Consider the following 22847-nt stretch of genomic DNA (forward strand, 5'->3'; position numbering starts at 1 on the left):
GGGAAAGAAGCATATAGAGAGCAAGACTAAATCATGGTTTTATTTTTTACTATCATCTTTTCTTTTTTTTCTTACACAAAACAGTTTTTATAAATGTGTGTATGTACCTTCTTCAGGTCTTCATGGAAGCTGCCAATTTTCCTGCGACTACAGATTGAATAGGTGGGAGCTGCAGGTGTGAAAATAGTTTTGGCCCCCACCACCGGGGGCAGAGAGTAGGAGGCTGGGCCTACAGTATAAGTGACAGATGAAATTGAGGTTTGTGCCATTTTGATTTAGATTTGTTAGTCAAAGCTCAATTATAGTTGACACTAAATACAATACGTTACCTGGTATCTGGTTAGTGCTGAATTCTTTACTCCTCCCAGAAAGAGAATAAGCAGGAGCAGAGTGGAAGACTGACTTTGCTGAACATTCTGGGGAGTAGTGGGCTTAAACACCAAAGGACGTCACATAAGTACAAGCAAACTCAAACAACAAGAGACTGCATCATGACAAAACTGGCATATTGTCAGCTTTCATGTGTGAGGGGTTTAGCTGACCTGGTCCAGGAGTCCGGAACAACTGTGGCTCCTTCGGACGACCGTGGAGTGAAAAAGCAGGAGTGCCGCCTCGGCCCTCTCTGGTGATGTTTGATGGGAGGAGGTATCTTGGCCCAGGAGAACAGTCAGAACTGGCCTGGTTGTGAAGTATCCCAAAGCTGAATATTGGTGCTTTATATTTAGTAGGGTCATGTTTAGAAACACCTTTATGGTAAGAAATAAGGACAGATAATGTCAATAATAATGTTGGTGGTGAAAAAAAAAGGTTAATAGCTATTTTGGCTGTACCTGTGAGTCCAGGCAGTCCATACTTAGGTCCTGGACTACCGTATTGTGCAGCTATAGGCCCTCTTTTCTTGTGGGGCCTCCAGGTACCAACCCAGGGTTCAGCACTAGCCATTACCTTGAGAAAAGGAGATTACACCACTGCCTATTGGCAAACTTGCCTTCTCATGGTGTCATGGGGTAGGACTGGATAAGTCTGACTTCTTCCTACTCCATTCAAGCATGTACTAGGTATAAGCAAATTGATATTGGATTGTGTGTAAAATTATGTGTGTTGTCATATCAACTGTTTCTACATGCTTGAAAGAATAAATCAAATCAAATCAATGGTACCTTGGCACACACATGTTTAAAATTAGAAATATAGTTCTCATTGCAAATACTATTAGCTCTGGCTGCCAGACATAGAGTCCAAATTATTAAATATACTGTACTTTCATATTCTGTGTGGCAAATACCAGGGACCAGAAAATTCTTACAGAGAAGGCACTGTGTGGAAAAAAATTGGTTGATATTGTGTAAATGTTTTAGGTGCTGTTAGAGCCTAAAGGTAGTTCTCCTTACTGTTTTGAATGTGATGGAAGTGCACTGTTTAAACAAGCTGCGCCATTCTGAACAGCTCCTCAGTGTTACATGACCAGGAACAACAAGTTTAACAACCAATCACAGCAGTTTTAAAATAACAAAAATAAATAGTCTGTGTTCATTTGAGCTGGATGTGGAGCGCTAGAAAGTTTTTGTAAAACTGAACAAACCTGACTTTTGTCACAAAAATAAGAAACAACACTGACTGGGTTTAAAGGATGAAATGTAGTAAAATAGATTTGTTTAAAATGTGATTGTTATTAAATTACTCCAATTAAAAGTTTCTTTAATTGCCTACATTTTGACAGATTTAAAAGCTCATATTCAGGTCACTTTTGCCATGAAGATAGATAACTGAATTAATTATTCAGCATATAGCAACATTAAGACAAAACCAAGTGTATAATACACTTTTGTAAAAGTAATATCTCACTGTCTCTGTTTCTGCATTTATTTAGTGACACTGGTGAAAGGAGCATGTATTGTGTTATCAGGTCCAAAACAGCACCTGGCTAACTTAATGAACCACAGGTTAGCATTAAACCATTCCACTTGCCAATTTACTGCAGTAATCACCGTTACTTCATTTAAGCAGTTTAATGAATATCTTATTTTATATGCAAACTACTACTTGCTAGTATATAGTGACTATATATTAATTTATGGGTAAAGTGGAACTGGTGCTACACCAGAACCGTGAACATGTGCAGACCTATCGTACACCCAGAGCAGCCTGTCACAGTCACAAGATGTCTACCAAGTGCAGACAAGCATGAAATCAGTGACTGCTTTCAGTTTAGTTCAGTTAGAAGTTCAGTCAGTGTCTTAAAAGGAATAGATAAAGCATTTTACCTCATAAAAATCCTAATCCTGCAGCGAGTGCTCCTCTACACCAGGTTTTACCCTCAGAACTGAGCATGTGTGTTGAACCCAAACACAGATTGTTTAGTGGTTGCCAACTTCACTATGACAACGTTGCCATGGGGACAGCTCTTTGACAGGCATGCTTAATATGTGTTGTGTAGAAAAATGTGCCTGTGTATGAACGTGTGTGTCTGTGTGTGTGAGAACCCATAAATCACAGTGTTTGGATGTGTAAGTGATTTATTAGGTATGAAAGGCTGCTGCAGGCCACAAGAGCAGCCTGTCACCACACCCGCTGGATTTAGTCTGGTAGTACTACGGTGCAGTGGTTGAAAAGTATGAAAAGTAGACCTGAAACTAACAGTTTTCCATTGTATAAGTGTCATTACTGAATTCTAATTTGAGAGGCTTTATTTCAGTTAAACTATTGTTCCATGACATAGGTGACTGTAGTCATATACTGTACGTGAATTAGGCCAAGGTCCCCACTTTTCCTAATGCAGGTCCAACTCATACCTCTCTTTTAAGTGATGTTTCAAGGCTACATCCACATAGATATGATGAGGTTGGTGTCTCCGGGGTCGGCCATCTTATTCCACAGTAACCACATATGATTGACCTTCTATAAACAAATAAATTCCAGGGTTAGATCAGGCTTTTAGGAACTAAGGCTGCTAAGGTTAAACCCATTGTTTCTAAAAGAGATCTTAAAAAGCTTATTCATGTTTTTATTTCAAGCCATTTATATTATTGCAATGCCCTCTACACAGGTATTCCCCATTCCTAGTCTCCAACTTGTTCAAAATGTCCGTTTCCTTACTAATACCCGATAAAGGAAGCATATTTCACCCGTCCTAGTCTCCTTGCAATGGCTGACTGTTCATTTTTGCACCCAATTTAAAATCTTATTGATGACCTTTAAGGCATTAAAAGCCCCTCTTTACTTGCCAGACCTTCTTACCCATTACTGTCCTTCTAGATCTCTTCGATCTTCTGACCACCTATGTAGTTTAAACAAAGGCAAAATAAACAGCATGCAAACAATAATTGATATTTTAAAAAGTATATTGCAATCAAGTTTAGACGTACCTTTTTATTAGCTAATTGTAATGCTATGAAAATATGAATTGTTAACCATATTATCGAGCACCAACAGGGCCTGTTTTGTTCTTTCCACCCTAAAAAACAAAAAACAAAAAAAAACAAAGCAACACTTTTCCTGGTCTCATATCAAAGCACACCAGCATTGTGCCTCTCTTCCAAATCGCTGAACAGATTTAAACATACTATTCCAGAAGATAACTGAAATGAAATTGTAAAAAAAAAAAAAAAAAAAAAAAAAAAAAATTAAAAAAAAACCAAGCTTCATAAGATCTATGTTGTTTTGCACCAGAATAATTTGCCATTTAAATGTCTACTTTTACCTTAAATTAAACTACTTTAAAAAGCCAATGCAATTCAATAAACAACCATTTCCCAACCGACCCCTTTAGACTAACATCTCTTTTCTATCAGTGGTCAGAACAAAGGTCCCAGAGGCTCAATGCCTGCTCAAACAGTGCACTGATAGGCATATAAATGTATTACTTTCAATTCTCTTGATGGTTTAGTTACACTTATAACCTCAAGATAGGTTTGCTGGCTTGGGGCTATTTTCAACATGACAGAACAGTTTGTTGTGCAGATAAGTTCAGCCCATTTCCTAGCTTGGGCCAAGGTATATTAACAATGTTAAGATGTGACAGGAAGTGTAGTGGTTTCAAAGATACATAACCCAAGACAGACACTGAGGCAAAGACCTGCTTTGTTTGCAAATATCTGTGTAAAAGGCACAGGCTTAAACAGAGATGGTGGAGAACACGCCTCGCTTCCGTTATCAGCCACAGTTCCAGGTGGAAGATGCAAGTTTAGTATTTTAGTCAGTATTATGAAAAAAATCTGAAAATTAAGTTATGAAAAGGAAGGAGTAAAAACGGTACTTGATTAAAACGAAAACTGCCTGTGCTCAACAATGACTGGAGTCCAAAACATCTTTTTTTTTTTACATTGACTTTATTCTGTGCTTTCTTTTGCAAAATATCAAGTGAATCGTTTTTAGGAGTTGCTGCTCCAATATCTGCAAGTAAAGGTTGGAATGTATACCCCAGTAAACTGATGGGGCAGGTATGTTTGTGTTGTAGTGGTAGAATAATTAAGAATGTAATACAGTATGTTATTTGAACAAACTCAGCACTATGCACTGCCACAAAAAGGACACAAACACACAAAAAACATGCTACTTAATTGTGCTGCACTGACACTGCTCTTGTGCCAGAACTGAAAAAACACTTCCTTCCTTCTTTAAAGTTGAAGATTTACATTAAGGGTCAACAGAAGAAATTGTAGTTAAAAAAAAAAGGAAGGAAAAGAGTTGGGACATATTCAAAAATGTTCAAGCTGAATAAAATAATGGTTGACAATGAAGCCAACTTGCAAGGATGCAATCTGCGCTCACATTGGTGTGGTTCTGCTGCTCTACAACGTACATTGCAGCACAAAAGGAAGTGTCTTATTGCATTATTTGGTCTTTCTTAACCAAAAATATTACAAAACAACCTTAGGGAGGAACTTGACCTAAGAATGAGATAAGGATTACTCAGATTTGTGTAGAGGAGCAGAAGGTATTATGCCCCTTTTTGAACCCATTTAGTGGGAGGCCACATGGTTCCACAAAACTATTGTAATCTATCTGTGAAAACACTGCAATCGTCATCCATTTTATGGCCTACAGACCTTTGCTGAAATGAGCTGGCATAACGTCGAGCATGTAGCAGTGAAGAGCAAAAGGTCAGGTCTGCAAATGAGTCAAATATTCACAAGGGGTTGTGGAGATGAACAGCTTGTGACACCCTACAAGTTGTGCTTCCTCAGAGCTACATGGTTATATTATTAGATCCCCCAACCCAGGCTCCATATTGGCTATAAATAAGTCCATCAATTATACAAGTGGTTGATTACTGCAAACACTGCCTAGACAGGAGCTGATGTATCAAGTGGAAAAACAACTGCCATTACTGTATTCACTGTTTCCATTAAGTTTTCCTAATAGGCCATTTGCTCATTATACAACTGAATGTCTAATTACAACCTGTTGCCAGGAAAGAGTTTGGCAACAAAAGGAGAAAAACTTAGAATATGTCAAGAGATAATACACTAATAGTATTGATAACAAAAGAAAAATTTCCCAAAGATGATTATATTTTCCACCAGCCTTGTCTGTTCTGTGAACACTGGTGCTGGAAGACCAGATGTTTCTGGACTGAATGTCTGTGCCTTCTGTCCTGTGGTGTTCAGTCTCTCTCTCTCTCTCTCTCTCTCCCTCTCCCTCTCATCTGTCCAGCTGTTTTTTGTTAGTTCTTGGAAAGCTCTTTGGATAGCCAGTCAAGTCCTTCATACAGCCCAGTGCCCTGGGTGGCGCAGGTGGACTCAATGTGCCACTGTGGGGTCAGAGATTGCATGGCATAAGACAGGAGATATGAATGCATCTTTGCACACACTTATAGATTTTAATTTTACCGTAGGGACACTGTTCCTGTTCACATTACTTACAGTTCTGTTGCGGAGGGCATGCAGACCGAGTTTGTCTGTGAGTTCGCTGACTGATAAAGCATTGGGAAGGTCCTGTTTGTTAGCGAACACCAGCAAAACAGCGTCTTTCAACTCATCCTCCAGCAACTAGTGTGTCAGAAAACAGAGATCACAACTTTATCCCTATTGCTAGGGCCAAAACACCGAAAACAGATTTTTTACATTATATATATATATACAGCGAGATAACACAGTCATCAGTTCTTAAGGAGATTTGAAAAAACAATTTCTCAAGAAGTCTGACATTTTATATAAACAAATTTTATGTGCAGTATACAGTATAAATATGTACTGCAAAAATGTAAATGGTTGGACAAAAAGCAAGGACACTAGTTGTGGTTCATGCCACTGAGCTGTAATGCAAAAAAGCAGTTTTGGTGTGTTCTGGTGGCACAGGGGTCAAACAAGCTGACTTCAATATCACCATAACCAGGTTTCAGTCAGGCTGGGGACCACCGTTCTAGTCCAGTAAGGGCCAAAATGCCACAAATATACTTTTAAATACAACAAAAGAAAAATGCCAGGTCTGCGTATCTTTAAACATCTTATGGTTTAAAAAGCAATGGTACAAGAGTCACAATTAAACAAAACAGATTACTTCCATTTAACTACAAAACAAAACAAAAAAACTCTACTCTGATATTTGTCACCACATATGAACAGATCCTTTTCAAAGGTTTATTGGGAGCAACAATATTATTTGTTGTGGTTTAACTAGATGACTGAGTCAAAAACAGCTAATCTGCATATCATGACTATAATCTAAAATTATGAAATTGACACTAATAAATACATACCATCTTTGAGAGCTCTTCTGCCGACTCTGCCACTCTTTCTCTGTCATTACTGTCCACTACAAAGATGAGGCCCTAGATGGGGAAAAATAGTCCTGAAGTGGTTAGTTACCCTTTCTTAATTAACTTCTAGAAATTTAATGAATGTACAAGGACTAAAACACTATAGATATACAGATAAACAAAGCTTTTGAGACAATGTGAGTTTTGAATATGGTCCAAGATCCAACAACTTAAACATTGGTTTGGAGAAATTAAACATAAAACTATAACATTTGGAAGAAGTGAAAAAAATAATACTCTTTCATTCATGTTAGTTATTCAAACTACAATCAAATAATTCAGGTTGAAGCATGGGATAAGAAATGTGTGTGGGTGTGTATCTATATCAATATAGATATAGAGATTGTTTTTAAATGTGAACTTAAGATTCATCTGCTTTAACCAAGAGCATAATGTTGCCAGACATAAAGAAAGCAAGCCCATGTTGACAAACACATGCTGCAAAGTACATGAACAATCTGTGGTTGCTTTGGCACCGTTTCAGTCTAGTGGGTGCAGCTGTTTCAGTAACTGGTTGTCTCACTTTTGGTTCAACAGAGTATTGTACTTGGTGATCTGAGCAGCATGCTATTATTGCTGCTCACTGACACTGCAGTTATTATATTAAATATAGGCTTAGTTTGACTTGTTAAAAATAAGCTGTCACACAGCAGTAGGACAGTCTTTAGTTTGACTTGTTGAACCTAAGCTGTCACACAGCAGTAGGACAGTCACAATCATACCTGTGTATTCTGGAAGTAATGTCTCCAAAGGGGTCTAATCTTGTCCTGGCCACCTACGTCCCATACAGTGAAACTGATATTTTTATATTCTACCGTCTCCACATTGAAACCTTAACAGGGTAAAGGAAGAGAGAGCTCTTAATAATACAAACAACTCCAAGCATTTGAGACACACAAACAAATAGAAAAACATATCAATTTCTAATGTTAATCTCTTACCGATGGTTGGGATGGTGGTTACAATTTCTCCGAGCTTCAGTTTGTACAAGATAGTCGTTTTTCCTGCAGCATCCAGTCCCACTGCAGGGAAAGGAAGTCAGAGTAAAATCAGTAACACAAAATAAAAACCTTTACATCAAGAGATATGGAACCGAAAATTACAAAAACGTTTTCCCTCCAGGTGTAGCCTACTCATCAGACAGCAGAGGACATGTGATTACAGGGTACATGTGACGGTACAGTTACTATTAAAGGGGGAGCTTCCCATAATTATTAAAGTCGATCTTAACATTGTATATATTAACATTATGGAGGACATGTCACCGCTCTACTGACCGGAAACAGGCCTGAAAATTAACAAAACACAGTGACAAAATAACGAAAATAGACAACTCCACGGAGAAATACTGTGTCACAAGTTTACGTTAGCTAATAATTTATTTTAATTTAATTTTATAAGAAAACTAGATTATCAAAGGCTATTTTTTAAAATTGTCTTTAGGTTTATGTTAGGAATCAGTTATTCGGTAAAAGGCATAATTGGTAATGGTAGCCAAAGCTGGTTTTAATAAAGACTATAACAAATAATTATTTTTAAACCGTTTTCAGTGTAAAGTCGTCGTTAGCGTACGTCACTGACAAACTTCTTTTAAAAACACCCGAAACCTACAGGCTAACGCTAGGAATGAAAACCACTTTAATGTTTAATTGAAACAGCAATTAACTGGGTTGCTCTTAGTTGTGTTTTAATTACGCTTTCGTCTCAATATTATACTTTAAAACTTTGATAAATGCACTGCCATTAAGGCTCAGCATGAAGGAGCTAACTATTCTCACAGCTAAAGCTAAAACTAAAAGCTGTGCTAACTAGCCTCATTTAAACACAGTTTTAACTCACCCATCAAAATCCTCATCTGTTTTTTGCCAAAAAGTCGGCTGAAGATGGACGAGATGGTAAGACCCATAACTAACCGAGGACGTTTGAACCTAGCAAAATAGCACTGATATTAGCCACGGATGAGGCAAAGTGTAAACTGGTTAGATTACCCCACAGGACTACCGCGACTGCCACGTCCGGGCCAACGTGGAATACACTACGTCATCAGTTTGAATCAACTTTATCAACACATTGCATTACCTGTGAAAACTTTTTTTTAATTACATTTGGCTGTTTTTCATATACAGTTAAACTACTTCAGTAGCCTATATCATGCGCCATAATGTTTCAGAGGACAGACTTCAACACAATGGAAAAAAGCTAACATTATATTTAGCAAAAGGTTTGTTTTCACCACACATTATATAATGCAAGGCCGATTCCTACCACTAGATGTCCCCATAACACAGACGTTTATCAACATGATCGTAACTTGTACTGTGCTTGATTTCAACACCAAAGTTCAGTCACTGCACTCCACAGTCACCCTGTGTGTATCTCTCTCTGTGTGTAGGACTGTTGGTTATCAGTGCTTGTTGGTTATCAACAAATTATAGATTCATTACATACACAAACTACCAGTCAAAAGTGTGGACACAATTTTCTACTGAATTCAATAGGAAAGTGTGTCCAACTGTGGACAGCTGCTGACAAACCATTAGTATGACAGCAGAGTCAATAAAATTATCTACATCTGTTATTCTGGTAGGAATAACCAAGGCAGTGTAAAAACCCAAACAGTACAGAGAAAATTCCGGTTCATTGTTTCCCTGTCTCCTTTAAGTGTCCTTGTTTCTTATAAGGACTGGCAGTAAGGCACAGAATATTCCCATTCCACCTGGGGATTCCCATTCAAAAGTACTGCAATGATCTACAGTACACACACTCAAGCACGCAATGAACGCATGTGGAGTTAAAACAGCAGCATGTGACAAGGTGCAAACCTTTATAGAGGTGTGCCTTGAGAGGAAGGCTCATTTTCGTATAAGCCTGTTATGGACGCAGATTATCTACCTGTGTACAGAGTGTGTTTTGGATAGGTGATTTGTACTAATTACTGGATATTTACCATGGAATTCAATGGTATGCTGGGAGGACATGAGGTAGATATTATATTTATTACTACCCTGTGCATTACTGAATTCAGTGAATAGCCTACAGATTTTTAGCATGAAAATGTTTAAATGGAAGTAATGGCTATACATTTCTGAAAGCATGTTTGAATTCTGTTTTTCAGATTGAAGTTCTCTCTGCTTTGTACTTAGTGTTACTCATTCCCAGGTAATAGCCTTCTTCATACTTTTTCAGTTACATGCTTGAATTACCTTGACCGACACACTTGGGTTATTTCATCTGCCAAACCAGCGAGGCAGGATGTAACAAAAGTCAAGCTTATGTTTTCTTTCTGAATCCCTCCAGTGTTCTTTTAGGTTTCTATTAATTTTCCATTAAGAGCATTGCCGCTCATGTTAATTATTCAGATTATTATATTTAGGACTGAATTGTAGCTCACTTGATAAACTGCACCTTCTGCATACTTAAAATTTTGGTGAACACAATCATTCTGTGTCTTTATGTATGAGCCTTTCATTTTCTTTCTTTAATCTGTGTCAAACAAAGTGAAACAAATGGATAAAATGGTGTGTGAGATAATGCGGAGAAAAAAAATCTTATCTTGTGCCTCCAGGTAGTGTCTTAAGAGTGAAGAGGAGGCTTAAGATTTAATGGGTCATCTCATAACAGCGTTTTATGCAAAGGTCACATGTGCATGAGATAGGTACACTGCAGACAAAGCAATCTTTTTCATGCTCAGACAGATATGCAACAAACTTGACCCAGGTTTAGTGTTGATGTGGTGCCAGCTTTCACAACATCATGCTCTTTATTCTTTTGACTGTAGATGACTAAAAGTAATGCAGTACTGATATGGTTTTATACCAGCCTCTAAGGAGTTATGTGACATTTCATATAACTGTGATTAACTGCAGTGTTATTGGGAGTTTGTCTGTCCTGGTGGTTTCTATAGTGAGATGGAGGCATCTAAAAGGACAGGTGAGTCATGCTTTTTATGAATATATTTTCGTGTTTTTGTATTTTGTGCTTACTTAATGGATAATAGTTTGTTTTTGGTCTTTTTTTATCCATATTACAGTTTTATAGCAATGCAACATCCTTTGTATTCGTGTGTTTGTGTGCAGGTGCACCTCCTGGCACAGCTCGCCCTAGCAGACCTCCTGGCTGCTCTGATCCTGATGTCCACTAGTGCCATGAACTTTTACACTAGTGTCATGAACACTGACAAGAGTGTAACCATCTGCCAGTACAGCCTGCCACTGTCACTGGTGAGGAACAGTTACTTTCACTCTGTTAGACTGAGCTCTTACTTCAACAAGTAAATTATTTACAAAAACATGTTTTGGTTGAAGATTTGAGGGAGGTGCAGAGAAGGAGAGCGGTATGAGTAAATATATCAGGTCTCAGGATTTTCCCTGAGTGACTCAGACCTGCCTTGTCATTCTAGCAATAAAAACCTCGTGTTCGTTATATTGCATCTATTAAGCAAAGAAATGAACGTTTTTTCTCATGTGTCCCAGCTTCAGTGATGCAAATGTACTTGTTCCCTCAGACTGAGAAGTGAAGCTGCATGTGTAATAATTCATGTTAAAATATTTCTTTTGTAAACTGCACCAACTTCACCTCAAAATCTTCCAAATTCATATAATATTTTTGCTGTGATATGAGTTAAGGACAGATTAGATGTAAAACAAGCACAGCAAAGAACGTAGGAACAAACAGTGTTATGCACTTTCACTGAGTCCAGGTTGTAGATTTGTTTCATAATATGATAAATATGGAAAATGTTTAGCCTTTTAAAATTTCATTGTTTAATCAGAGCAACAACTCTGTCACTTTATAGTTCTGAATTGACTGACCCCCAAACCTGAGAATTTCCTACACTTAAAGCAAGCTCTTATTCCTGTGTATGGATGTAGAACCTATGGGCTCTGATAGGCATTGCATCGTAGCTAAAACATGTCTTCAAATGTTTAGATTTTACAACTTCTTTGTCTTATGTTTCTTAAGTTTTAGTACAAAAGACAATTATAACAGAAAGTAAAACAGGTTTTTATGAACATAAGCTTTGTTTGCATAAAGATAAACTGAATGATAAAGTCATAATAAAATACAATAATAACGTTTCCTCATAAAGATAAAGAACAAATGTTTGGGTTTGGTAGGGGAATGTTCACCAACACAAATCTTAACTAAAACCTCTACACACAAACATATTTTAGTTTTATGGAGCTGGTCAGCTACTTTTTTTTTTTAGCTAGTCTGCATTTGCACACAGAAGATGACCTTTAACCCTTGTGTTCTGTTAAGGATTATAATTGAACCTTATGGTATTTAATGTATGCAAATAAATGTTAATACCTTTTGGAGGTCACATTTAAATGATCATGCTTTCAGCTGCTACATATATATGCTACGTATCGTCATTTGACATATTTGCACTGTATGTTTGTCTCTTCTGTTCTAGACATTTTATTTTGTTTCATTTCTGCTGGTGGTGGTTTACGCATGGAAGTCAAAGAATGCAATCCAAGGATGGAGAACAAGTCCCACAGAGAATGAAAGTGGACAGGTTAGTTGTCAATTGAATATACAGATTATATTTGTCTCCAAATCTGTCAGGGTGGATTTAGTAATATCTCTCTCTCACTACAGAGTCATTGTAGAAGGAAGATCATCACTGTACCTGTATATGCTTTGGTGTGGTGAGTTTGTTTTTTTGTTTAAATACTATAATACATGCCTTTAAGTGCCTTTCCAAACTTTATGGCTACTATCCCTAAACAATGCTATTTAAATCTATCTTTCTGTCTGTCCAATATCACAGGTTGATCCCCATCGCATTGTACTTAGCATATGTGCTAACTCCCTTCATAAAACCTGCCACTAACAGATCAATGGTTGAAATCATCAGTAATGATACCCAATACTGTGGCAGGTGAGCACACAAACTTTAGAGTCACTTTTTTCAAAGAAGCTGCAGAAATGAAACAGGTCTGCTCCCCTGTGTTTCTGACCTTTCTGAATTTCCACTTTTCCCAGCTGTATTTTGTTCCTGCATGTCTGGACGGAGCCCTGCAAAGAAATCGTGAGAATAAAACTCTCTAATGATATACTTTTATACACTTTCTTTATCAGCTCTTTCTTGTGCATTGATTTCAATTAGCAGTATTTCACTTTTATTATTTTCTTTTACTGTACTGTACTGTACTGAGCAGTATTGTTGCATAAATTATTTATTATAAAAGCTTGTGGTTATATTTTATCCTTAAATTAATGCAAAGCAGCTTCTACCAGTGAGTGATGATACTAACATGATTTTCTTTCTTCATGCCAGGAACAGCTTCATGACACATTCCTCAAAGTTTTTCTTTTCCTTGTGGTGATACCAGTGATGTTGTCTTGCTCTGTAAGTTAAAAATAATTTGGACAGTTTTGTAATTGTAGTAATATAGTTCTGATTTATAATTGTACAGTACTATCTAAAGGCTTGGATATATTTACATGTATGCTCCATAAGCAGAATGTAGTCACTGATTTTGTTTTGTTGTAGGTCATTTACTATAAGGTTGGTAAATGGTATGAAAGACATCAGCAGGAGGGTCTTTTTCCTGTGGAAGGAGACGGACGTTCAAGAAAGAGATTCAAAGGAGTGTTTTCTACAGCACGAAGTATGGTGATTGTTATCTTAATCTGCTGGACACCAGGTACACACACATTTAAGGACAGTGTCATTTGTTCCATCATCTTAAACTCAACATCAGATTCATCCCCTGTGATTCTGTCTTCTGCAGCTCTTGTCCTCATTCTGCTGTTCCCCCTCATGACATCGAATAACGTTAAACAAAGCAGCCTTTTTGGCATTTATATCCTTCAGGTATGTTTTGAAGGAAAATGATGACAGGAGAACATAACATTTTTATTTGATATCTGAGTTGCAAGTCATAGCGTTATTTTTGTTTGTGTCAGGCCGTTGGCGTGTCGCTGCAAGGCTTCCTGAACAGTATGGTCTATGCCTGGAGACGGCCAAACTTCACGGAGGCAGTTCTAGGGGAGCACACACCCCTGATGGCATATGGCCGCCTGGCCTTCTTTGATGAATCACTGAGGAGCAGATCATGAATGTTAAATCTAAACACACAAGAGACATTGTTATGCTGCTGACCGGCATACTCATCTGAGAAGTACTGACTATGCCTGCACACTTCATGACTTTATGACAATTTAGACTGAAATCTAACATGTTCTTATTTCTGGACTGAAGATAAAAGAAACATGAAAAGATGCCAAAACTATGGACTTTTAAAGCAAGTAACAAACAAGTATTGATTTTGTCATGTATTAATAGTAGCATTTTTGTGTAGTAGCATATATTTTTTTAGCAAAAATAACCTCTGTACAAACTGTAAAGTTGTGTAGTATTTATATATGCTATTGATGTACTGTTTTAACAAAGTTTTAAAAGATCTCATAAAAAATTATTGAATTATTTTGCTGTGTGATTTGTATGTTATCATGTTTCATTGAATTTATTTTTCTGGTATTCAATAATGTGGTTTACATGTCTAAGTAATGTTTTATCCTGAACGTGTTATTCAACAGTCCCTCGCTACTCTGCAGTTCAAGACAAGAATGACAGAAAAACTGGCAGGTTCCCATACTGTATTGTCAGCAGTGTGTCATTTCAGAAGCATTTAGTACCTAAGATACTGTTCTACTCAGTTCAGTCTCAGTCTCTATATGTTGGAACAGTGATGAATACTGAGTAGTTGCAGGCAAGAGAAGGAACACTGTGTCTTTCTTGTTATGTCTGTTTGCAACTGCACCTGTTAACTTAGCTCATAATAAATAATGTGTGGTTGTGCAAATGAGATCCCACATGAGACATATCTGATATGTGATCACACACAAACACAAACACCAGCACAGAGATCAGTATACTTATGTAATACTATGTCAGACTCTGTGATCCTGTTTTACCATGCATGCCTTTCACTTAGTTGAACCCTCTGTTAATGGTTAACTGCACAGAAACCAGTTTTTGTGACTCATCACCTGACTGCTGATTTGTCTATGATGAAGTAAACTTGATGTTTATATATGACTGGTCACAGAAAGTCACACAATCACCCTACTGATGCATAAAATAAAACATAAGGGTTAATAGGTTTTGCTCCATTCTGCAAAGCTGTGTATGTCTCTGTTATGTTTGATACGAGTTCAGCTGAGGAAAGAACAATGAACACCTTAGCGCCATTATACGCTGAGCTGTTAGCACATTCAAATCACTGAGTCATTTTACTGTCATGCCATGTTGACCTAGTTTCGGTTTCCCTTAAGTCTCTTTATTTATGATTTTTTTTATGTAATTTGTTCTAGATATCGTGATAAAAATGAGTGTATACCACAGTATTACTGAAAAACCAACAGTACTCAGCAAATATACAATACCTGAAAAAAACCGATTTGATAAAGCTTGTTCTTTCTAGGTCGACTCACAGAAGCACTTAGGCAGCACTGTAGAAGATATTAGTGACTCGTTTACATTGTTAACCTTTTATTATTGCATTGCTTATCAGCTTATCAGCACATCAAAAGCAGGTCAAACATCAGAGTTCCCTGCCTTAAATATGTCTGTGTTTATTAGCATAGTTCCTCCATTAATTGGTTGTTCAGTGAACCTTCTGAACATGATGAATAAACCTTACGGATAGCTGACTAAACTGGGAGAAAAAAAATAATAATCGCAATTTTACCCATTTTCTGATCTTTATTGTCAACATCACTGGGACACAATGTGTTAAAAAGAGTTTGTCAAAACCATCTAACAAAAGTGTACATGATAATTTGGAGTCCTATATTATAATGACAAAAGCCTACAAAAGCACACCGCAATCTAATCTCTTCCCAAATGTTTAACTTCTGAATAGTATCCTGGATAATAAACAATTACCTATAATCCAGTGTGGGCTGGGTCCTCTTATGAGAAAAGTCAATACATATTAATCAAATATTCAACCTGTGTCTACTGTCAGAAAGAAAATTAAACCAAATTTTGGTGATTACATAACTGAATTATAAACCACCATACTTGGCAGCCAGTTTTACATGGGGTATTTCAAGCAACATGCTGGTGTGACACACCCTTTAGAAGGTTTCTAATAAACACACACTTCCCTCCGGGGAAGAAGAGTGACTGCTCAATTGTTGATGGTAATTTTGCCTCTGATCTTAAAACTGATTTTCACACTGATGCAATAAGAGTTTCCTGTCAGTTGTTTCAGTGTCAAAGCAGTATTTTAATTTCTAAAAGTTCTTGTAGCACTGCTGGTCCTCTTCTTTATCATTTTTATTTAGGTGAGACATGTCTTGAGTGAGACATGGCGTTCTTATTCCTCTGTCCTGTAAAGGTGAGTTCTGCCCCCAAATTGTGGCATTGATTGAAAACTTGTTGCTGTATCATTTACCATGCCTTCTTTTCAGAAGTCCATGGACAAGGACCTTTGCTGGGCCATTTCATAGTTCCCTCTTTGGCTTCCTGCTCTGCACACATACACGTCATGCTTTCCATCCTCCTCCTGGGCCTCTTCTTCTTCCTCCATTACTCTATCCTGCCGCCCCAGTGCTCTGCCCCCCATACTGTGATGGCTCTGCATTCGGCCTGGCTTCACACTAGGCCAGCTCTTCTTACGCACACTGCTGTTCAATTCCCTGAAGGGGGTTAAGGTGCTCTTGAAGTCTCCTCTTAAAGGGAGAAGCTCAATGGATCTCCTGCCGAGGTCATGTGCAGCCTGAACGGCTTTGATAGAGGCCTGAGAGCCACAGTGGTGTTCATGAATGCAGCGTGAGCCTGATGAGGATCTCCTGAGTGCCTGCAGGGACTGCAGTTCATCTGATAATGCCCCAAGGTCCCCAGATATCTCCTAAAAAAAAGTGATGGTACATTTACAATTCTGATCAAAACTGACCAAATAGAGATAATGGAATCAAAGTAATCAAACTAACCTTATCTCGGAGAGTAAAGAGCTCATAGTGCGGAGGGTCAGGCACCTCCTGGGAGTTGTCTCGGTGAAACAAGTTATTCTTACGTATCAAAACCTTCAAAATATGATTAAACACACTTAAAAAATGAATGAACAATTTCTATACCAGTATTTTGTGACATAATTCTGACTTGTCTGTTACCTTTTTTCTTGGCTGTTTGACTTGCACCAGGATGGAGACAATAAGGAGCAGCAGCACGACTCCTGTAGACGCACAGATTACTGTACCTTGCGTCTTTGTAATTGTGTGAAAAACAGCCTTGCTCATAGTCTCTGGATGATATAGATGAAGAGAGTGATTTACAAAAAAGCTATAAAATATAAGACATTTAGAGGCATTGGCAGTACATTAAGTACAATAGTCATTTACTTGTTGACTTCCCCGTCATAACAATCTTGTGTTTTTGGTTGGCAGGAGGAAGAACCTTCACTAAAAATGAAAGCACTGATAAAGAGTCTGAGGTGTTTATGAGCCACTTATCAGCTAAAAGGCCGCAAAGATCTTTAAGCTCAAAAGGAATCAAAGATGATATGATTCAGCTTTCCTTGCCAAGACAAACCTTTGTAGGAATATTTTAAAAAATTACACCGGAAACTACCTGGAATATTTCCAAACAGGAATCTTCATGAGGTTCAGTGGGACATAACACAGACAGGTGTGACCTGTATCATATTACATATCGCTGCACAGCCCATTGTAATACAGCACAGCACAGTGGATTTTGAAGGGAATTACAAAGTGTCTTGGCACTACTGGAGTACCTTTGCAGTCGCTTTCATCCCAAGGAAAAACACAGTTTTGTATACCGTTGCACACCAGAGAAGTGTTGATGCACATGTTACTGTGGCAATAGAAGGCACTGCCTATACAGGGTGCTGAAACACAAACACAGGTGTGTGAGTGCAGTCACAGGAAATTCATACATTTCAGAGATTTATAAAGTTCCTACTGAATGCTCTCTTTTTCAAAAGGATACATGGAAAGCTAGTATTTGTGTAATATTTTAATACAATATCTGACTGAAAGCATGTTCTCCAACTCCTACCAAGATAAGTTAATTCTTAAACAAACTGCAGTATTGAATAGGAACCACAAGAGGGTACTATTAGAGATCTATTTGCAGTCATATGCCTAAGGCACTGTATTTGTTTTCCCACAGAAACAGAGAACTGAACAAACAGGACACAGAGGTTAAGAATAATCAAAAGACAAACTCACGATCAGAAAAAGAAGTGAACAGCATCCGAAAACGGCTGAGACGGCTTGTCTCATCGGCCCACATCCTCACCACTCCGACACCAGTGTCTAGCAGGAGGTCATTAGCTACTGTACTACAAAACTTAGCCTGCAAGAAACCAAACACCATGTCCTCTCATAGATTTGGATGTAGTCTCACTGAGGCCAAGGTCTGTAGCACAGTTGCTATATATTTATGGTTCAAATATGATATTAAAAATGAGCATATGACAAAGAAAGACAGACAAATCCTGGTGTGTAGCAGGACAGACAGGATGATGCATTACAGTAACTTAATAACTTAAGTACATCAGATCAGCTATACAGTAAATATGATAACATATGATATATTACCTTTAGGTTCTCAATGGCACTACTGCCATCATAAACAGCCACAAAGTTCTTCTTACATTCATTTGAGTTTTCCATCTGGTATTCCAAGAACCGCAGATAGATCTGTAATAAGCAAGGAGGTGGGGTATACTGTACATTCTGCTCTTTGTTCATGCAGCTTTTCTTTGCTATAAGAAGACAAGTTGCATTTGAGGGCATCACTGCTTGAAAGGATCAAATATAAATCATTTCACACCAGTTTTACTGCTTATGTAGATATTCAATAATATGTTTGCTTTATACTTCATATCCTCCTATGTCATGTAATGTCATTGAATACTTGATAATTAAAAAAATGCAAAGCACATTTATCTAGGTATTTGTGATATGAAGTTGAAATCTGTGGTCTGTCTTTATGATTATGTAAAGGGTATGGAACAAACACGCTGTGATATGCGCTGCAGGCTGGAGACTCATTCTTTCAACCAGTAAGCTGTCACATCCCCTCTCCTCAACAGCATTTTGTGAGTTTTTGTTGTTATATTTCACCTTAACTCCTTCTCGGTGCTTTTTCCTTTTCCAGCATCCAGTTGTCACAAATATGTAGGTAATGTAGGTAAAGTAGGTAATGAAACTTCTGCTGCTGTGACATGAAATTTTAACATGTCGTATGCCATACCCTGCTGTCTGCTGGGGCTCGTATAGTCCAGATGCAGTCCACTGCTTGGTCTGACCTCAGTTTGTACTCTTCCTCCACCTGACTAGAGCGAATCAGGCCGTCAGCCCCAGACAGCTCAAACTGACAGTCTGACCCACAGACAGTGACAACAGGTCAAAGGGGCAGAGAAAGGGGAAACATACAAGAGGGAAAAGGGAGGTTATGGGTGGTGGTGTGAGAAACGTGCCATGACTTGGCATAACACATCATGGATTTACAACTGAAATGATTCATTTAGATATGTGGTGGCAGTACCTGGGATGGGGTTTAAAAGTCCTCCCACATGCAGATGAAATTCAGGGTCTTGGGGGGAAATCAAAGTTGGAAAAAGATACCACACCATCAGGGCCAACATCACTCAGAGTATGTTTGACTGGTTAATAACAGCAGAGACATTTGATTGAAGCACTATTTAAGCAGAGCACATGAGCATTTAGTGAATATAGTGAGAACATTGCTACAGAGGACTCAATAATATTGTTTGAGGCACCTGCAATAAAGCTGTACTGGACCTTGAAGCCAATCCCCTCTAGCTCTTCATCACTGAAGAAGCGGATCCACATGAAGCGTCCACTGGAGAGGACGAGTCCAGGACTAACCGAGCCACAGAAACGATTGATGAGTGGCGAGACACTGAAAGGTCCATCTCGCACCTCGATGTGGTCGAAACGACACTCAAATGATGCCTCGATGTAGAAGGTGGTATCAAACAACAGCTCTATTCTCTGGCGGGGAAGCGCTGAGGGAAGATGGGTGATAAGTCACATCGACTACCAGAGAGGTGTTTTATGACTGCTGCCAGAGAATGGGCAGCGCAGCAAAAACAACCACTGCTTCTTTCAAATTTTACTCACTTTGTGGGCTCCAGTAGCAATTACTGGGAAAGCGATGGACAGAATAAAAACAAGGTATGATACATTCTTTGATGTGCAAGATAATAAGAAAGGCACTCTGAAGCTACCAGCTTGTTTATACTTTACTGACCAGATGGGAAAATTTACACTGCACGTAATAAGTTACACTATCTTGACTTTGTTATCAAGACAGGAAAAACAGTCATAATCCTACTGTAAAAACATGTATTACCAATTTAAAATGAGCAATGTGTGTGTTACTGTCAAATGAAGGAGGAAATAACATCAGTCATCTTGCACACCAAACAAACAAAACCACACTGGTGTTGTTTTTTCTCTCTATCACATTCCCTTTAATTAACATGAGACCCCCCAAAAAAAAAGACTTAATTTAATGACAAGCTCTGCAACACTCACATAAATTGGAATTGGAAGTAATCATTTTACAGCACTGCAATGATCAGGCTCAGGTGCATATTGTTGGTTACCTTCCAGTACATACAGGCACTCCTGGCTGCGAGGGTACATGTTTGGGTAGTTCGGGGAGCTGAAGGTGCCGCCATCTGCGTTTCGTACCCAGCTTCCACAGTGATGAGAAGGTTTAACTCCTTTTGATCCTGCTTGTGAGATGACATCCAAGGGAGACATGTCATTCTGACAGTAAATCAGATTTTAAAAAATATGTATAGTTAATGGTGCCATTAAGACACATAAAATGCATTTGTGTGCCTAAATGTGACCAAACGTCAGTTATGTCTAATTCAATTAGAATAAGTGCCTGGATTTAATGTACAGTGAAGATATCAATCTTACCTTTAGTCTTTTGTGTCAAAGCAAATCCCTCCTCAATGAATATGAAAAATATCCAAACTGTAAAAGAAGCCGAGAGCATATGAGGGAGGGTACAACCGAGGAATTATGGTAAGAGAGAGAGAGCTTAGCAGGATTGTGCGTCTGTGCCTGAATCCCTGAACGTATATAACAGGTCAGGGGGGTGGAATTGAAACGCTTGAAGGAAGGAAGAAAGTTTCCACCATCTGCTTGCTTAACCCATACTCCTATTTTTGCATCCTTCTGCTTTGTTTTTTTTTAAGCTTATGCACCATGCTGGATGAGAGAGCAGGAACTGATGACAATCTCGCGACTGCAATAGTGTTGTACAAGGATACTTACTGGTAATTATAATAATGTCTCTCTGTCATGAAATCATATCTTGTGCCAAATGTGTGCCCATTACATAAAGTATTACCTTAATAGCACATCTAGCCCAAAGGCACCTGGCTGCTACCATTTGCTCTGAGTTGTCAACAGAATGGCAAGCTGATGTTGCTGTGACAGCTGGTGTTAACATGCAATGCACAAAACAGCAGTTAAATGCAGACAACTGTGCAGCATGTTGCATATGGCTGTGACAGCACCAGTGATTTCTGGCCAACAGTTCTATTTGTTGTTTATAATTTATTGGTTGTCTGCTATTTTTGCAAACTGTTCACTTTTAATGTTTAATTCCATATTAATCATGTGTGATAATAAAATTGCCTTTTTAATGAACAAAATATTAAATTAATCTGAAACCAGGCATCCAGAAGATGTTCCACTAACCTCGGGGAAACCTCTCGGGTATTATTCTACAGTAGGCTAGACTACTTCTTAAAATCAACCTGAGGAAAGTGCAGCAACATCTTCAATGCCAGTGTCACGTCTCCAGGTGACCGACATGACAGGAATTAGGGGGTTTTTCTCAAGATTTCTCATCACAAAACCACTTCCGCAGAGACCATGTTCAGTTTGCCTGGAGCAGAAACTAGAGCAGCGACATCTTCCCAAATCCTCCTCCAGTTCAGGCTTCAGGCGCTGAGCCACCATTCGCTGATGCTGATGCAAGAGGAAAAACTAAAGAATATATATTTGTTTTTCTTTTCCCAATTGCAAAATGTGTCTTCCATTATACCAGTAGCAGGGTGCACAAAAGACAGGAGGCGTCCCTTCAGCACCGTCAATGGTCACACCAGAGAAACTTTCAAAACACAGACACTGGTGTGAGGTTTTCTATCTTTCAAAAGATCTGCAGGAAGCAGGCTATAAAACTCCTTGTAGTTTAGTATCCTAATTGTGATGACAAATGATTGCGTGCGCGTATTGCCTCCTAAAATATCCGACTAAACCACAACATCTGCCCTGAAAGCGAAAGATTATAGAACAAAGTATTATCAAAGATTATAGAAACTCCTATCTCTCCTATTTCCTATCTCTCACTCGCTCTCCCAAATAATGGAAATACGGTTGATTCCACTCACCTACATTCATCCTTCCAGCTGAAGTCCGTTTCCTGGGTTGTGCTTTCAGACTTCCAACCGCGTGTCCGTTTAGGTCAGTGGTCCAGATTAGCGCAGGTTAGAGCCACTGATTTACAAAATGCAACTTTCACCTTTTCATCCTAATCTCAATGGTCAAGAGGAGAGAAGCTTCAGAGGCAAATAAAGAACTGATTAACTTCGCCAAGACTGTTAGATGAGCTCAGTTTCCCTGCGCACAGACGCTGTTCCTGCAGAGCTCGAGTGTGTGTCAGTCCTGTCCCTTCGCATAAACTGATGATCTGTCTGCGGCTGCTCGCTGGTTTTAAGATCGGGTTCAGTTGGTGCGAAAGGCGGGGAAGACCTGATGGCGCATATGCTCGATCATAGCATGAGGAATAAGGGAAACGATAACCCTCCTATAGTCTAGTTGGTATAATAATGAATTACATTACATTTCCTTTCTTAGCATTTAATTTGCTGAAACAGGGGAAGTGTCCAGGAGGAAAACGCACGCACACGCACGCACACACACACACCCAGAGGGCACCTGTGCCAAAAAGCTCACTGGGCATAAATCAGTCACACCCTACATTTCCTGTGCATTTCTATTCAGAGCAGAGAGAAGTGCACATTCACCACAGTCTTTTCTCATT

At 38.6% G+C, this 22847-nt stretch overlaps 3 protein-coding genes across 4 annotated transcripts in view; all 3 read right to left on the reverse strand.

The window, feature by feature from the left end:
- Window positions 1-2367, reverse strand: part of cimap1b (ciliary microtubule associated protein 1B) — a 2769-nt gene extending 402 nt beyond the window's left edge. The window contains exons 1-5 of the mRNA XM_020613019.1: window positions 2265-2367; window positions 831-945; window positions 543-746; window positions 330-431; window positions 93-229 (exon numbers count right to left, since the gene is read on the reverse strand). Of these exons, the coding sequence (XP_020468675.1) occupies window positions 93-229; window positions 330-431; window positions 543-746; window positions 831-942 (555 nt within the window). The 5' untranslated portion in view covers window positions 943-945; window positions 2265-2367. The remainder of the gene's footprint in view (window positions 1-92; window positions 230-329; window positions 432-542; window positions 747-830; window positions 946-2264) is intronic.
- A 1952-nt stretch (window positions 2368-4319) lies between these two features.
- LOC109968194 (ADP-ribosylation factor 4-like) lies at window positions 4320-8796 on the reverse strand. Its single transcript, XM_020614280.1, has 6 exons — window positions 8600-8796; window positions 7702-7782; window positions 7483-7592; window positions 6701-6772; window positions 5865-5990; window positions 4320-5752 (listed from the first exon to the last, which is right to left on the reverse strand). Exons 1-6 carry the CDS (start codon window positions 8664-8666, stop codon window positions 5666-5668), a joined length of 543 nt encoding a protein of 180 aa, XP_020469936.1. The 5' UTR covers window positions 8667-8796; the 3' UTR covers window positions 4320-5665.
- A 6580-nt stretch (window positions 8797-15376) lies between these two features.
- On the reverse strand, window positions 15377-22643 carry neto2b (neuropilin (NRP) and tolloid (TLL)-like 2b). 2 transcript variants are annotated; one of them, XM_020611095.1, is made up of 12 exons: window positions 22195-22643; window positions 20711-20767; window positions 20386-20517; window positions 19534-19782; window positions 19299-19346; window positions 19005-19132; window positions 18347-18448; window positions 17975-18101; window positions 17518-17631; window positions 16898-17028; window positions 16718-16810; window positions 15377-16635 (listed from the first exon to the last, which is right to left on the reverse strand). In XM_020611095.1, exons 1-12 carry the CDS (start codon window positions 22202-22204, stop codon window positions 16192-16194), a joined length of 1635 nt encoding a protein of 544 aa, XP_020466751.1. In that variant the 5' UTR covers window positions 22205-22643; the 3' UTR covers window positions 15377-16191. The 2 variants fall into 2 exon arrangements, with proteins under 2 accessions (XP_020466751.1, XP_020466761.1); XM_020611105.1 differs by having other exon boundaries at window positions 20386-20514; window positions 22195-22642.
- Between the last annotated feature and the right edge of the window lie 204 nt (window positions 22644-22847).

Source organism: Monopterus albus, unplaced genomic scaffold, assembly GCF_001952655.1.
Source record: "Monopterus albus unplaced genomic scaffold, M_albus_1.0 scaffold5.1, whole genome shotgun sequence".
NCBI lineage: Eukaryota > Metazoa > Chordata > Actinopteri > Synbranchiformes > Synbranchidae > Monopterus > Monopterus albus.

What these genes read in the sequence shown, in the direction of transcription:
- LOC109968194 (XM_020614280.1), bottom strand. Translation starts at nt 8,666, where the DNA reads ATGGGTCTTACCATCTCGTCCATCTTCAGCCGACTTTTTGGCAAAAAA. An exon ending in ACAGATGAGGATTTTGATGG is followed by an intron (nt 7,783 to 8,599) that starts GTGAGTTAAAAC and finishes CTTTCCCTGCAG; the next exon opens with TGGGACTGGATGCTGCAGGA. An exon ending in ATGCCCTCCGCAACAGAACT is followed by an intron (nt 5,753 to 5,864) that starts GTAAGTAATGTG and finishes CTGACCCCACAG; the next exon opens with TGGCACATTGAGTCCACCTG.
- neto2b (XM_020611095.1), bottom strand. An exon ending in GTGCCTGTATGTACTGGAAG is followed by an intron (nt 19,783 to 20,385) that starts GTAACCAACAAT and finishes ATCTTCCCTCAG; the next exon opens with CGCTTCCCCGCCAGAGAATA. An exon ending in ACTTTTAAACCCCATCCCAG is followed by an intron (nt 19,133 to 19,298) that starts GTACTGCCACCA and finishes TCTGTGGGTCAG; the next exon opens with ACTGTCAGTTTGAGCTGTCT.